This window comes from Dendronephthya gigantea, unplaced genomic scaffold, assembly GCF_004324835.1.
Source record: "Dendronephthya gigantea isolate DGI-Jeju-01 unplaced genomic scaffold, DenGig_1.0 000048F, whole genome shotgun sequence".
Classification (NCBI taxonomy): domain Eukaryota; kingdom Metazoa; phylum Cnidaria; class Anthozoa; order Malacalcyonacea; family Nephtheidae; genus Dendronephthya; species Dendronephthya gigantea.
In genome coordinates this window covers 137,357-154,475 of record NW_021163058.1, presented here as the reverse complement: position 1 = coordinate 154,475, position 17,119 = coordinate 137,357, and the positions used below count along the sequence as shown (strand labels likewise).

General features: G+C 34.3%; 2 protein-coding genes across 2 annotated transcripts; one reads left to right on the top strand and one right to left on the bottom strand.

The window, feature by feature from the left end:
* Positions 1 to 102: 102 nt before the first annotated feature.
* Positions 103 to 7,420, bottom strand: LOC114528205 (autophagy-related protein 16-1-like). Its single transcript, XM_028549821.1, has 21 exons — positions 7,277 to 7,420; positions 5,764 to 5,843; positions 5,624 to 5,661; positions 5,449 to 5,548; positions 4,866 to 4,939; positions 4,607 to 4,697; positions 4,077 to 4,166; positions 3,657 to 3,727; positions 3,470 to 3,541; positions 3,152 to 3,254; positions 2,857 to 2,956; positions 2,609 to 2,682; positions 2,349 to 2,420; positions 2,033 to 2,153; positions 1,901 to 1,961; positions 1,720 to 1,773; positions 1,548 to 1,612; positions 1,359 to 1,443; positions 1,173 to 1,220; positions 979 to 1,077; positions 103 to 905 (listed from the first exon to the last, which is right to left on the bottom strand). The coding sequence occupies exons 1-21, from the start codon at positions 7,371 to 7,373 to the stop codon at positions 809 to 811; spliced, it is 1,692 nt and encodes a 563-aa protein (XP_028405622.1). The 5' UTR covers positions 7,374 to 7,420; the 3' UTR covers positions 103 to 808.
* A 7-nt stretch (positions 7,421 to 7,427) lies between these two features.
* LOC114528206 (glycerol-3-phosphate phosphatase-like) lies at positions 7,428 to 12,750 on the top strand. The gene is made up of 9 exons (XM_028549822.1): positions 7,428 to 7,661; positions 8,923 to 8,990; positions 9,141 to 9,233; positions 9,330 to 9,470; positions 9,848 to 9,907; positions 10,199 to 10,346; positions 11,173 to 11,272; positions 11,527 to 11,568; positions 11,980 to 12,750. Exons 1-9 carry the CDS (start codon positions 7,577 to 7,579, stop codon positions 12,161 to 12,163), a joined length of 921 nt encoding a protein of 306 aa, XP_028405623.1. The 5' UTR covers positions 7,428 to 7,576; the 3' UTR covers positions 12,164 to 12,750.
* Positions 12,751 to 17,119: the final 4,369 nt, after the last annotated feature.

Sequence of the window (17,119 nt, the reverse complement as noted above, 5' to 3'; positions counted from 1 at the left end):
CTGCTCACATGATAAAGTTTGCAGTGAAACTGGATTAAAATTACAACACACCCCTGCTCTGTTTCGTAAATGTTCCCTGCGAGTGCACAGTAATGCAGTGTACAATAATAGTGCACAGTATTTATTGTTTATGTACAATCACAAAATTTGAACTATTATCATATAAAAGCAATTTTTAACTACAGGAAACGCTTTAACAGAAATTACGCCTGATAAAAGTGTGACCAAAACTATTTAACAACTAATCATATTTACATTTATTCTAAAGATCACACAACGCTCGTGCATTTGTAGATTTGCTTCTCCCAAACGAAGTTCGTATTTATATCGTTATATACCCCTAACCCACTATCCAGGATGTGAAGTAGCTCAAACCAGTAATTGTTCTTTGGTTGAAAGTTAGCTTCCAGAAAGCTCTCTGAGAATATCATACGCATTTCCTCTCAGAAAATTTCTTTACACACAAAACACAACAGATTTCGATGGATGTTAATGGGCAGATCCAGGTGCAACTGCTTAGGTATGAATTATAGAAACACCCTGGCATCTACTTCCTGACCGTGGATCAACCCGGCATTCTTACCAAAATTTTACGGTTCCAGAAATCTTATAGTTGTAATTGCGCATTGCAATGTCTACGGATGCTCTCATGTTCTGTCTAATATGCAATGAGCTTCAGATTTAGTGAAAGCAGAAATATTAAAAGTAAAAATGGTCATTTTTGAAGACACTCCCATTAATCCAAGATAGAGGGCTACGGATAATCAACGAAGATAATTCAATTCAATTAAAATTCAATGGATTTTCTTCAAATCAGAGACGACCACACAATAACTTGTTTGTTTCTATCACAGCTCACGAGCGCATTGCCTTCTGGGTGCCAAGCACAAGTCACAACAGCTGTCCTGAAAGAAATGAACGAGACGTCTTCATTAGAACATGCTTAAGTTGGTTTGCTTAGCGTAAGGAAGAACGTACCCTTGACACTTTAAGACTTTCTCTGGTTTTAATGTTGTTGTATCCCAGATAAATATACTACCATCTTGGGAACCACACGATACGTAACTACCGTCAGGGCTGAAAAGAGTATATTACCATTACGTTCATTAATCAGGTTCGGTTCATATCGTTTGAGTCAATTAAAAAAACACTGAACGTTTGTCGCAACTCACCTGAAACAAGCTCGCGTGCAGTCAGTTGCAATTTTGAGACCGTTCGCACTAAAACACAAATATATTTAAAACACACAAACACACAAGACAAACTTAGTAATGAAATTTAAACGACAGAACAAACTGAACTATATAACTTACATACACGCAATTACAGCTCAAACAACTGAATTCAGAACTACCAACCTCAGAGTGCCTGAAACCTGATTCATTCGTAGATTAATTAGTTTTAAAGCATCTCCTCTCGTTGCTGCTAGTAACGTATTACGATCTAAATAAAACACATGGAGTCATGGATGTATGCGTTCTTTCGTACGTATGTTGACATCACCATTTGGCCAGATTAATGGAACGTGTTTTAAAAAATGTACTTACCAGGAGAGATACATAGTGAAGTCACTCTTCCTGGTAAACCAATTTCTGTTGAACTTGTGTCCGATCTAAAACAATTAATACAACACCTGCGTTATTGTTGTTTGCCTGCTGGCTGGATAATAAAGAATGCAGAAGAAGATTGAAATAAAATGGACCGTTTTATACAATTCACCTTGAGTCCCAAAATCGAATTCTTTTATCAAAATGGCCACTTATAATCGTCGTTCTGAAACAAAGAAAAAAGTAAAGAGGGAAGCTTAGCATATCACTCGTTACTGTTGATTGGTTCTAGGAAAAAAAAGTAGATGGTGTAAAACGATAATACAACTGCATGTTTAGATCGCGTGACTTACGAAGCTAAGCTTGTTGTAACGACGTCGTTGCAACTTGAACCAGCAAATATCGTTCGGTTACCTACACAACAATATTACAATTGTACGAATAAGAAAGAATTATATTTTTCTAAACTCATTTCAAAAACTTACAAGCTTTGGTCCTGAGATCCCAAACTTTCAGTGTTCTGTCATGGCTCCCAGAAACCACTTTTGTTGAATCAAGCAAAAACTTTGCGCTTGAAACTTTGTTTGTATGCCCAGTCAATGTGTGCTAAACGATGATATGAAGGAAAGAAGGTAAAGGAAAGAAAATTGCTATTAAAATGCTCTACGAGATTTTTTCGGGCTCTCTAATTCAAGCGATCTCTAAACGATCTGGTATCAAGACAGCCTTGATGGAAATTATTGTCGTATCTTTAGTGGTAATAACTGATAAAGTTAACAACATAAAAGGAGTAAAACTTACCCGTAGTCTGCCATCACTATACGTCCAAATTCGACAGGCATAATCATTTGAAGAAGCTAGTAGTAATTTGTCCTATAAATAAAGAGTCGAATAAGAGCACTGTTCCAATATTTTCTCGTTATAATATGAATAATATAATCAACATTATGCAATATGAATATATACATTACCAATATTTGAATATCAAACGGCTGAGGACATGGTCAAACTCGTAAATACGCAAGCAGTAGATGTAAAATCTCCATAGTACACACCCTTACCTGCATATCAAATTCCACAGATGTAACACCGGCATTACAGCCATGTATAGTAGATTTAGTATCACAAGTTTTACCTGTTTGGGAAAAACGTAGATTATAGTGCAATCCTTCACAATCGAAAAATCGTCCATCATTTATTTCTTCATTTGATTGATAATAATTATCAATAATTAATTAATAATATAAGATAAATAAAATTAATAATTGAACATGTGTGCATGAGACAAATGTTGTGAGAATATTCCAACCTATTTCCCATATTTTAACAAGTTTGTCGGAACCACCGGTTGCAAAATATCGACCATTTGGAGAGAAAGCCACAGCATTCACCTCACCATCATGAGCAACCTATCAGAAAAAAAGAATGTAGTTTCTGTCTTGGACGAGATCGATAGCTTCTGTACATATGCACGTGTTTAATCTACTTGCTATATTTTAATCTTTTACACTTAATAAATGGTTGTTTTCGCATGAAAAGACAAAAAATCACAGGCGGACAAAAACGAGACGACGAATCTTATAAAACGCAATGCTTTGACTTACAACTTTATGTAACGGTTCCGTAGGAAGTGACGTGAAGAAACAATAGGGTGGAGCAGGAATGTCGTGATCTCCATTATGGTCTAAAGATGACGAGGATGTTCGCCTGTAAAATGATTAAAATACAAGATGAAAACATTGTTTTTTTAACTTCTTATTTTTTAATATCTTTAAATTGTATTCGATAATGCCCTGATATCCAATTAGTGTTTGATTTAAAATTTTGAATACCTATATTTAATGTCTAAGCTTCAAACAATAATATACTATTTTAGTAAATAATACTAGTCTTAAACAACGAATGAATGAAACGATACTAACTTTTTTGGTGGAAGAGCAACTGGTTCTTTAGCCGCTTCCATTAAATCATGTCGTAATTTCGCTTGTCGAGCCCTAAAAACATGAAAACATGTTTAAATAAAGCAATATACAGTTTATTATAGAAAGCATCATGCAGGGAACTACAACAGATGCAGAACAAATAACAATCCATAAAGTTAACATAAACCTCGTCATTTGCTCATTTTCAAGATTCATAGCGTCAGCGTCTTTTGCCTTTTTCACCATCCACCGCTCAACCTGGAGGAAAGAAAAAAAAATGGAGTTATCGATAACATCACATACCGGTAATAAACTACTTTTTATGCAAATAGTTACAATATATTGACCTTAAAAAAGTACTAATTCAGAGAGTAATGAGAAATATTAGAGGCAAAAGATTTGGTAAAGCGGTGGAATTTTGAGAACAATACGAGGGCCAAAAGATATCTCAACTATCATCAAAAAATAAAGCTTAAACGTAATAATTGTATCGGTTCAAAATTATCCCTTTCTTGTTTAAAATTCTCAAAACATTACCGCCTTTTATCTAGTTTTCTTAATATGCAATCAGCTCATCTTTCAAGAAACAAAACTTAGCAAAATTTACCAATTCCCTGTTTTCTTCTTGGGTTTTTGCAAACTTAATTTCAAGAGAATTGTAGGCCATTTGTAGAGCTTGTAATTCATCTTTTAACATCTAAATTTAAATATCATTACAATCAACATAATTTCATCGCTGTTCATCGCATTCATGTGATCGTTATTTTATTCATGAAATGTCAAACTGATATGAATGAAGCTATTTATACAATTATTAACCTAGAAATTATTCCGAGAACAAAGGAAAAATACATGCACTATCGAATTGGTAAGTTAACTGCACCAGGCATCATCTCTGACAAGCAAACCAGTATTTTCAATGAACACAGCAATGAAGATTGCTCACATAAATTCCATTTGAAATTCGTCGGGCACAATTGTGCACCATCGAGATTCCTATACCGTTATATATAGTGTAACACTGCTCCAAGTCATAGATTTTTTTTACCAAAAAATATTATTTACGCCCAAATTAATAGATTGAAAACTTTCATCAAATATACGATGCAAACTAAATGAATATTTGTGAGTTCTCACTTGATTGGTGGCTTCCAACTCCATGATTGTTTGTTCTAAACGCTTTGCTTCAGTTTTCACTGAATCAAGATTAATAAGCGAGTCTTGTAACCTAAGTCAAATGAAATGTTGAAAAAGAACAAATTGTCACCCCACCATTGTTAGTCTTATATTTCGCACAATAACGCTAATCAGCAGGTTGCTTGATAGCGAGAAAGTTATAATTGTCGAGTAGACAGCTAGGGTTGGAATATATCAACATACATAAAACTAGACTCACTGAGCTTCTTTTAACGAAAGATCCTCATTCTTTTGCGTTATCATATTGTTTAATTCGATCACCTTTTGCGCATTCTAAATAAATAAAAAAAAATTACTTTTTTACAAAAGAATTTCTCTGGCTATCAAAGTTACAGGGCAAGGAATTTTTTACAGTTAGTCGGTTACGACGCTGAATAAATCAGCTCTCAAGCATATTTATACTCGACCGTGATTACTGTCTTACATCGACTGCAATGGGTTGAAGATACTGGGTTCGCCGACGTTAATCAGGAGATGAGTAATCAGATAGTGAACAAACAGAAGAAAGATTTGTGTGTAGAAGACAAATTTGCTATGTACAACGCTATTTTAACTAGTTGCGTAGAAATGTCTACGAGTTTTTCGTGAATAGTGGAAAAAATATCGATATTTTTTTTATATATGTAGTGTTATCAGCTTTTTTTAATACTGCACTATTTGATAATACTGATTATCCTAGGGGACTCAGTAAAAAATTCTAGTTATTCCTCCAATTTATCTTACTATTTATTCAATTTATCTTACTAGTTATTCCTTTAATTTATTCCTTCAATTTACATTACCTCTCCTTTTGTCCTATGTAAACCTATTAATTCTTCCTTCAATTTATCAATTTTATGTTCCAGTGCTTGAACCTTTTCACTTCCAACTGTTCCACTTGAACTAAGAGAAAATGAAATATATGCCAGGAACAACAAAATATAAAATATACGCTTCTCTTAGAACTTTCATTTCTACCTTGTCTTCGATGTTTTATCTTGCAATTCAGCATTTTCCTAAAAAATCAGTTTAAGGAAATTAAAGGCATCATGAGAAAGAATTATTAGCAAATGTTAGTTTGGTGTAAATAATAACACAATTAAGTCACTACCGCTCACCTGTTTCATATGCAGGGTCTGAATTTCCAATTGAACAATCTTGGATTTGAGCGTGTCAGCATTGTCAAATAATTTATTATCTAGATAGCAATGGTAAAGAGACATACTTTATAAAATGTATGTAGGTCGGATGTATAATATGTCTTGAGAAGAATAAAGCAAAAATCTCTGGTGTGTCTATAAACTGCGTAAATTATATTCATTGTGCAATTAATTTATTCTACAGGCTCCATACCATTTTGCAATATAAATACCTACCTTATTAGAGCAAAACATTCAATTGATATTTTTTATTACATAACTATCAATTTGAAATATTGCACAACCAGCATTGCTTGTGTCTTTATATCTGGTACTGCTTCTGACAAATATTTATGTTTTACAAAAACATGCAACTGAGCTAGTGTACCACAATTTTGACCTTGTCAGGCTTTTTCCTCTCTCTACGAGGAAAAAAAGCCTGGATACAAGGTTGGGTATAAGATAGGTAAAGAATTTAAGAACATGACTAATCTTCCTGTAGATTAGTATCAAGTTGTTGAGCATGCAATCTTAATGTCAAGATTGCATGCTCAACAAAATAAAAATGATGACACTACTTAGAGTGTATTACAGCAGCATATTACTTTCTCTTTTTTGACATTTAGTTGACACAATATTTTGTACCCATTTTTGTTTTTCACTTTCTAAATTTATGTTTTTGACTTGGCTATAGTGCAAGTAACAATATACAATGTGAATATCCTTAAACTTCCACTGCAACAATAAAAATTCTAGATTCCAAACATCATGTCTGCTTTTTGTTAGGTCTGCATCCTACCTAGATTAGGTTATCTTATTCTGTTACATAATATTATTTCTTGTGGTTATAAAATGACTTATCAGTGATGAAGATTGACACAATGAAAGAACATGATACAATCAACAACAATATTATAATGTACATAGTTAGCATGATAGGTTAATGCCTCAAGTAATTTGTGGTATTTTGGTTAAATTTTTGTTATTGTTGGTAAACTTTGAAAATAAAATTTTCAATTTGGTAGTTGCAGCATGGTAACTATTTTGTAGCACAAAATTACATGGTAACTAATTAGTCTCTTGATTATGTATTTAAATATACCCCATTTTATCTTAATAAATGATACTAGTTAGCAATTAAGATAGATATATTATGAATGGTAAAAAAAGTTAAATATTGCAATTATTTTGATACATAATTCTGACAAATATTCTGCATGATTTTCTTTCTGATAAAAATAACATATTGACTAAATGGACTAAAGAAAGAGACTTAAAGGACTAAATAAATCATATCATACTACAGAAATAGCAAATATAAAGAACCTGTTGACACAGTAACATTAATACATTTCTGACAGGAGTAATCTAACTTCATTAATTCATTCTCAGTTTTGCTGACAATCTATCACAAAGTGGTACGCGAAGGTTTGCGCGTTGATACATAAAAAAACTGCTTTTAAAATAACAAAATATTTATAACTGAACGTACGAGATTTAATGAGGTCTTTAAATGAGACAAATTCTTTGCGATCCCTGTTTTGTAAACGCTGAAGTATTTCCACTTTCCAAGGAAAACCAGACGCCATTATTGGCCTCGGTTCTGCTTCGAAGACTGGGCTGACAGGAATATGAAACAATCACTGACTCAGCATAATATTTATGTATTTTTTCTCATTGATTCTCAGGGTTTCCATAATCAATATTAGCGTTATTTTACTATACATACGAAAAGGTCTGTGCGAAATATCTTCAATATAGCGTCTAGAAAGTAATAGTGTTTTCAACACATATGGCAACTGCACCCATTCTCCTGGATAAGCCGCTCATCGACGATCTTTTGGCATCAAAAGAAACATTTATATTTGATTGTGATGGTAATAGTATTTGCAATACCCTAATACAGTATAAAATGAGAAATGTTGGTTAAAAAATAAAATAGTGATTAATAAAATATTGCATTTTAATTTCATTTTGAATCATGAGTTTAACTAATTGGTCTAAGTTTTTTTCTATTTTATTTACTTTGCCACCATTTACAACAACAATGACATGCATTTATCAGTGACACAAAAATTTTGGCAGGGACACCACAATAGCTAGTTGACAATTACTGCAGGCCCGAACATACTACAATCATTCAAGGTGGGAATTAGAAATAAAAGCAAGAGAATTAGTGAAATAGCAATGGGCCCCATTGCAGGTATCAAATGCCTAAAACTCCCTACAAAGGCTACAGAACTTTACAAATATTATTATATGAATGTTGTATTGAATATATTTTAATCTTGGCAGGTGTCAATTAACAATTTCAAAATAGACAGAAATAAAGCCAAAGATGTTGTTTCGATATAATATATAATTTATAGACCTTCCACTGTACAAATTTAATGAAATAGTACCTTCATGTTTTGCTTCAGGCTTTCCATGCAAGGCTCCCCCTGAAGATATTATATTCAATTTGCCCAGGCCTTCACTTTACTTATGGTGCAGAAATATTTGAGATTACTTCATACTCAAAGCTTATCAGCCCTGTTTCATAGCTTTGTTTCATAGCTTTGTTTCTTGTTAACCCTTTGAGCAAATTAACACTTCCCTTCAAATATGGTTGATTCCCTCTTATGTTGTGTTCATTCATAGCGCATTGATTAAGCATTAAAAGGATAAAAGCCCTTCAAGTTCAACACTTCAACTCAAGACTGAATACCAGTTGATCAATTGCAGAGAGAAAAAAACGTCCATGCCAATTAATTGCGTTAGCTCAGTGTTTGATGAACATTTTGTTCTAAAACTGCATTTTCTTAGTGATGAAATTTTTCCGTAATACCTGCCAGGAAATGCATGTTTGGAATGCACTATTCAAAAAAAATTTCTATTCTACGTATTGTTATTCCCTTAGTTTTGTCGTTATTCAACGTATTGCACAAAAATTGCGCCTATATGTGACATGTCCATGAGTGTGGTTGTCCTGAGCAGGTTTCGAGCGTACATCGTGTTGTAACCTTAGCAATTTCTTCTTTCTTCGTTAGGTAGTTCAAAATTCCTGAAATATAATATCATGCACTAAAAGGTCTAGAATTAGTGTAAATTTATTCTAAAGCCGGTAGGTAAATATTTCATGGTACATTGTGTTTTTAGGTGTCCTTTGGAGACAAAATGATGTTTATCCCCGAACAGCAGAACTAATTAAATATCTTCGTAAATTGGTAATTTTTTACAATTTTTTACCAATAATGCATGCCTTAATTTCCTTGTTTTCTCCGACAGAGAACATTCTATCGTTTAAATGTGTCAAAGTTTTATTTTGATCAACTCATGATTACATGACGTGAAATACAGTCCTTCTTTTGGAACAGGGCAAAAAAATATTCTTTGTTTCAAACAATAACACCAAAGCCCGAAGACAATATCTTGAAAAGTTTTATCGTCTCGGGATCGACGCTAAAGAGGTACTGTTACTACTGTATGCTTTCGTTTAAACGCGTTATCAGGTTTAGTTAGTTTAGTTATAACGCCAATAACTAGCCAATGTTGTCTCTTGTTAGGAGGAAATTTATTCTTCTGGATACGCTGCAGCATATTACATCAAACATGTTGCAAAACTTCAAGGCAAAGTGTATGTCATTGGATCTCCTGGTCTGGTGGAAGAACTTGAAAAAGAGAATATTTCACATATAGGCTCTGGGGTGAGAAATTTCGAATCGCTTCTTCCTTGTTATTTGTATAGTTAAATGGTGATGTGTGTTGTGGAAACCTCTATGTTTATTTCGCTGTAAATTGTATTTTTTATTCTCACATGTGTGTCTAGTTTCACTTTACAAATACATGATATAGGTGGTGATTCATTGAATTTTCATTTTGTTGACGCTTGTACTAGTGTTGGTAGTCTCTCTCACATCTCACATCTACTCATCACTTACACAAAGCAGGGAGATTATTCACAACACGCTTTGGTTAAAACAGACAATCTGAAGATTATGGCTTTTCATCCTTCAAAGTTTTCATCTTATTTTTCAGGTAGTCTATCAAAATATACTCACTTTATTTTACACAATATGTTTAGCCTGATGAAGTAAAGTTTGATGAAATTGGCAAAGATGAAGGTGTCACTTTGGACCCCGAGGTAAGCAGATGTTTAGGGTGAACAACACCCCTGATCATACCACAACGTATTCACTATAGGAGCGGGTGTGTTTCATGAATATTTATGCCGCTAAATCAGGATTTTTGACCTTCTGTATCAGATATCAAAATTTTAACTCATCTGCTTATATATTTCTCCTGGTATATATAATCTATAGAAAGTGTTCTATAAGGTGTGATAACGCTCGACATTATTAAACCAAAACGTTGCAAAGTATGAGTCTGAGTCAAATCAAATATTCATTTCGCTGCCATTCTTATTTTATCACAGGTTACTTGTGTTTTGCATGGTTTTGATTCTCACTACAACTACAACAAAATACGAAAAGCTGTAAACTATCTTGCGAAAGATTCGGTTCAATTTATCGCTACAAATAAGGATATGACATTTCCTTCTGCGGGGAATTTTATTTTTCCTGGTACGTAAGTTTTCTTGTTCATTTTATTACATTCACTGATTTCTTCATGAACTTCCGTCATACGTACTCTCCTGACGAATGCCGTTAGGTCAAAACGTCGAAGTTTTTGTTTATTTTAGGCTGTTGTTATATAACATTTGATGCGAAGTTGTTTGAAGACGCTGCCACGCTGTTCCCTGGTTATATTGAATTTTAACTAGATTGGGACTAGATTTCAATGAAAAATATTTAAAGTTTTAAACAACAGACTACTCAAGTGGACGTTACATCACGTCAGTGACGTAATGATGTCAATTATTCTCCAATGCAGATTTCTTTCACAACTTAAACCAGTCAGTATCATCTCAGTCCAACTTTTATCTGCTTCACTCTCCATCTTCTGATATTAATTACCTGACTGCAAACTCTCCTGCCACAGTGTAAATGGGCCTTACGTGAATCCTTGTCTAGTATTCTGCAAACATCAAAATCTTCATAGCGTAGCTTTACGAGCACATTTATTGAAGAAGGATGTTTTCTCTGATAGCATGATAATCGAACTGATTAGGCAAATGCAGAACAGTCCAGTTTGGTTACTGGTCCATTCCTGTGTATAGAGCTCTAGTTAGGACTGGCCAAGGTCGTCCGTTGCTCCTCTTTCATCTTGTCCTTGTGAATGTCCACCAGTGTTGGAGGCACCGACCAACTGGAAGGGTTGGTCCTCCTGTTAATATTATGCCTTATTCTGTGTAATTTCACGGGGTGTATTACAAGTCGAGTCAAGGGTTGGGGAGATGACGATGAATGCATCTACTACGGAATAACTTCACGTTTTATGTTTATACAGGCACAGGTTGCCTAGTTACGGCGACTGAAGTTTCAGCTGGAAGGAAGGCAACTATTGTTGGGAAGCCAGGGACATTAATTATGGATTGTATAGTTCACCAGTAGGTTGTTCCACTATTTTAAAAGTTTCGTCTTACTGAAGCCGTGAAGGTCTAATGACATCTGGATTAGGCTGGCCATTAAACTGGTCATTACACCGGCCACAACGTACGGACACCTTTGTAAACCACATGTTAGGTCCTCGCAATTATTCTGATAAAAAAATTAAGCCAAACGTTATCAATTACTGATTTCCCGACACTCTAGATTTGTCTGTGACAGCCAGACCGTAATTCCATCTTTCTAAATTTTGTAGACACAACATTGATCCACGAAAGGCGTGTGTATTTGGAGACAAGTAAGTACATTTATGAACATTTCCTATCACAATTGTACCACCACCCGATAAATGCTAGAGTTACAAAATCATGTTTAATAACCATATCCGCAACAAACACAAAATGTTTTGTATGAAACCAAGAAACCTCCAACCTGAATGAAATGACGTCGCAAAATAGTAAATATTCATAAGGATCAAACAAGGGCCAAAATATTAATATAAAATATTCCTGTAAAAATATTTTTGCCATTATCCTTATAAAAAGCAACTTATTGGGCAAATACTCATGGCCATTTGGGTAAAATATTAGCCTCTGCACGCCATAGGCACTTCTTAGTCCACTTTGCTGACGTTCAGTGATATTCCTTGCTCTGGCACTCAGTTTAGACCCTAACATCTAAAAACAAAAATCGTCCATCTTTGTTGCAGCATTTGTACGGATATCGAGTTTGGAAATCGCTGTAGTACATCAACCGTTTTAGTCTTGACTGGTGTATCAAGTTTAGCCGACGTCGAAAGTGAACGAAAGTCAAGCTGTGGTAAACCAAATATGAAAATACCTGAGTTTTATATAGACGGTGTTACAGAATTTTACAATTTGACACAAAAATGACAAAATTAACAGCAAAAGCATTTCAGTACTATAGTTTAGTAATTTACTGTAGACAAATTGATGTACTTAAATAATAATTTTGTAAACTAATTATTGTGTTACGTCACTTTCAAATGAGAATTGTTGCTCAAACCAAATAGCACGCGGAGTCTGTGCCTGTTTTAAAATTCTAATATCAGTAGCTGTCAGTAGTTTTTTTATGATATATCATGCAAATCGCGAGAATACCGCGATTGATCATATTGTACTGAACTATACTGAATACCTTGTTTAGAAAGTGGACATTTGCCTTAGTGTACAGCTGATAAAGACTTAAAACGTTTGACTTCATACTGAGTTTGCGCAGTAGGGATACACTGAGATATTGTTTATCTCATCCAACTACACGATAGTTACGATAAGCTAATATAATCAAGATGAATTGATGTATGTTGGTAAAACATCCCACTCTTATTGGACAACAATACAGTTAATTTATCAAGATAAACATCACTTTAATTAATCATAATAGTGTTGTACCTAAACTATGCTATCAACTGAGAATGTTGCGTACATTTGCCCGCCAACATTAAATCTATTGTGGTATTTTAAAGTACAATCTTGTGTTAAGCATAAACGTAATAGTGTAAATCACTGAAGTATGATTCCTGAATTCAGTGAAAGTATTAAAATGACTGTTTTAAAACCGGAGTTAAAAATTTAACAATTTTGCAGGTGGCATGTGAATGATTTATCGAATATGGGGCCCGTTTTTAGATCTTTATTTCTTTTTAAACTTTATCATAGTGGTAGAGAACTTTAAAACACGAAATAATTTTCAAAAGATCTGAAACCATCTAGTTTGGGACAATAATTTACAGTCTCGATGAGGTAAAAATGGACAAATATACTCAAAAAGTACGTTTTTGAAACTTATTTCAATACGAAATATGGGTTTACATTTAATGCATGTGCGTTAATTTTTTATGGTTTGAAGCAAGCACAAACACCAATATATAGGGCGCCTTACAAATTTTTAATCATGTTTTGGCAGCACTGCGCAGCAACGACAACAAATTTAGAGTTGGTCGTATTTGGATTTTAGCAAGATAAATCGTACTTCTTCGTGGTCAAAACCAGAACCTATATTGTTTCCTCTTTTGTTTTAACCGTCCTATACCAAAAGAGGATTCATGGTTGTAATGGCAAAGATTATTTAAGGTTGAATACGGAATGTATGATGGGGTTTTATATTGTGATATATTCGTGTTGCAGATATTGTATTGTACTCAAGAGTCAAGACATTGGATAAATAAAGGTACGCTGGAAAAATTTGATCATCCTTCAAATTCTTATAGCTGTGCATAACGCCGGCTTTTTATTAGCTTTTATTCACCTTATACATATCTACAATTGATGAAAATGCCCGCAAGATTAATGCTGGGAGCTGGCGGTGATATAAATCATCCTGTTCACAAATTTAGTTCAAAATAAATTAATGTAGCGCGCAAACCTAATTGCCAGCGTTAGTTTAGAAGGCTGCATGAGAGTCGTACCTTGTAAATTGCACGAGGGATTTCACGTATACAAGAAAACCAGATCAATGAAGCATGCATATAGAAAAGTAATATGGTATCGATCCTGGTTTCCACCAACTTTATAAGCCTAGAAAGATTTAACCATTTAGTTTATTATACCCATGTAAGGTCGCTGGAGCAGGGCTTCACTCCAGTTCTATATAGTCACCAGGGGCCGGTTGTTCAAAAGCTGGTTAGTTTAACCCTGGGTTAAAGCAAATCTTTACATTAATATTTCTATAATCGCTTGTTTACAAAGTTGAATATCTTTTTTCACAAATATTTTCTGCACCGATAGAAGTCATATTTTCTAAAGTTTTAAAACGAACAGTGGTTCGGAATCACATAAACTAAAACACTGGATTAAAATTTAGCCCAGGGTTAGCATTAACCTAGCTTTGAACAACTGACCCTTGAATTCTGTGGACATAATTAGAGAGAATTCCCACTGGCGGAGAAAACTGAAGTTTGAAAGATTAATTATGCATGCTGCTTTTGAATTTCACAGCATTAATAAATAAACTTGACTGCTTTTATTTTAAAACCGTGTGTCCCAAAAAAGAACCATCCATTGATATCATTCTTTTGTTGTTAAGAGTAGTTTTTTGGGACACACTGTACATGCAAATATTTCGGAAGCAAACTACAGTGTGTCCCCAACAAAGTATCCTCTGTTGCAAACATTCTTATGTTGTTATTAATACCTCTCTCACAACGTATGTTCCGGCAAAACAAAGGCTCTGATTTCAATTGAGGATACTTTTTTGGGACATCCTGTATTTCTGCGCTATGGTAAAAATTGAGACTTGCATGCATGGTTTCCTATACGTGGCCCAGCGAGTAAAACACAACCCAGCAGGACCACGCAAGTCACAACTTTCCAAGTTCGTCCACACGCATTAGCGTACGAAACCACTGAATATCATTGTGTAGGGGGGGAGGGAGGGAGGGAGGGGAAGGAATGAAAGGTTAGGTTATCGACCCAATGTTATTTCTTGCCGATTAACTAAAAAAATTTGCTTTAGCGAATTAACATTTACATTCACATTTGTATGTTATTTGGACTCATTTTCTGATTTTTGTGCCAGAAAACAGAATATCTCGTTCCTCGAAAGGTGTACTGTTACGCATATCACAATGTTTTATATGCTGTCGTCAATTAGCGTGTTTGAGTAAAGTTTATGCAAGGGCTGTAGAAATTAGAGGTACTTAGTGATAAAATTATTATTATTATTATTAAAACTTTATTTCATGAGGGGTTCACATTGTTACCTTAAGGTATTCTTCCCAATGGGCAGCCAATCAATGTCATCATGTATTTCGTACGATTCAACGAGTTAGTTTTAAACAGCACAGGTTAGATCTTACTTACTGTCGGACGTTCTCACTGTTTAAAAGTTTTGAAGTTCGAATGGAAATGGGGCATACCATGCATATAGATCACCATGTAGATCTTTATAATGAAATCTTTGTAGATTAGTCTTTTTCCAAGACAAAAGTTCCGGAAGTATAACCGCAAAGTTAGTTACTGCAGTGTACTGTAATTCACGTAATAAATTATAATCGTGTATCATGCTAAATAAACGCATTCATTGCTTCAATTCTCTATCAAACTGGGACAGTAAAGAATACGCTTTGTGAATTTCGATATTTCAAATCTGCGAACGCCGAGGAAGCGATTTAACAAGATTGGTAAGCAATCTAGCAAGCTGTGAGAGAACGTTTTACTGAATGAAAATAAGAAAAAAACTCCACTCAATAATTACCCAATAACTACTGTACGTCAGTGTACTTCTGCTAAGGAATATCGAAAATAGGCTCTGTTAGCTCACAGCCCCCCGAAGATGACAAGAAAGAAATTCTATGCAATTGTGAGAAGATGTCTACATGCATAATAATATGAATATCCTCCGAAACAAGTCCACCACTGTTAAATTTCCAGAAAAGACCCGTAAACGAGAAAGTGAAAGTGATGTGGCTGAATGAATATTTTGTTCTCAAAAGAGCGTTGCATGCATTGCCATTGGTGACGAATTAGTTCCTGAATATTATGAAATTGTATAGCAGATAAAAGTAAAACTTTGTACTCGTTAAAAAAATTCAACGAAGAACTGACAAATCTCACTATATGCATGGTTATGGTTCAGTCTCCAACAAACCTGGGAGAAAAAATGTGATTGTCTTGAAAGGCTGGCTGCAGTTATTAAGAAGAGCAGACAGAAGGTGTGAGAAATGACGAGAGTTTTAACAACCTTGTTTCAATGATTTTTCCTTGAGTTGGGCCGCTGGAATATTGCAATGAAGAGATTGAAATGAAGAGTTTCGTAGGATGACTGGTGTGGCTGGCTGTGTTATATTTATACAATAGAGAGTAGTACCCAGTAAGCTGTACCCAGTAAGCATACAAGATGAAAGTTGAGAAACTCTTTTACTGATTAAAATTATATACGGAACAGTCTTGCTAATAGATTCAAATTGGCCGCAAATAAAATGAACTTACTGCATGTGTATATTATATACTGGAAGGGTCTATATTATATTCATCAATATATTATATTCATCAATAACATTACTTGCATCAAATGATCGTGTACGTTCACTAAGAATGAACTACGTGCAGTCGTGCAACTACTGAAGCTTTCTTTCCTTGATATCAAGCTAACCTCAGACAGTCGTTAGTGCATGCAAATTATTAATGATACTTCGGAAAATATGATTAGGATGTCTTTACACGAAAAAAATGGTTGTGCAATTCGCCAAAAATTGTCACTTGATAGCCCAAGCCTCAAACAAGCCTCTTTTAACCCAAGTTCGCACAAAATCATAGACCGATATTTATAAGTCGTTGTTATTGAAATATCGTTATTGTAAACAAGATGGCAACCTGTTATGTACAAGCAATACAGACAGGTATTCACTAAGTCGTATATTGGCTTCCATATCACAAAAATTCTTCTAAAAGTAAAATAAACTTTACAAGTAATTCGTTTTAATCCCGCTTTATTTCTACAGTCCACGCAGCTTCACATCTCTAAATGTGGGTTTTCATCTATAACTTATTCAGGCACAATGGCCGTTTTAAATTCTTAATATTTTTCATCTATATTTTTGTCTATATGTATGTTTGCCATGAAATTTTAATTCGCTTTTCGAATTCCCTTCGTTTTCTATAAATGTTTGAACACGGTATTAATAATTTGCAATGAACGTTGGCAAAGCAGCCATAGTCAGTATTTCTAGTCTCGTCATATGCATGAGAAACTTTCTCCAAAGCTTTTGAAGAACGTTGGCATACTGTGAAGGTAAATAACCTAAATGTCACTGGACGTTAGATTTTTTATATGTACATAGAACCTGTTCTGTGTTTCTTTTTAGTCAGTTGTAACCAAGTAGATCTAAT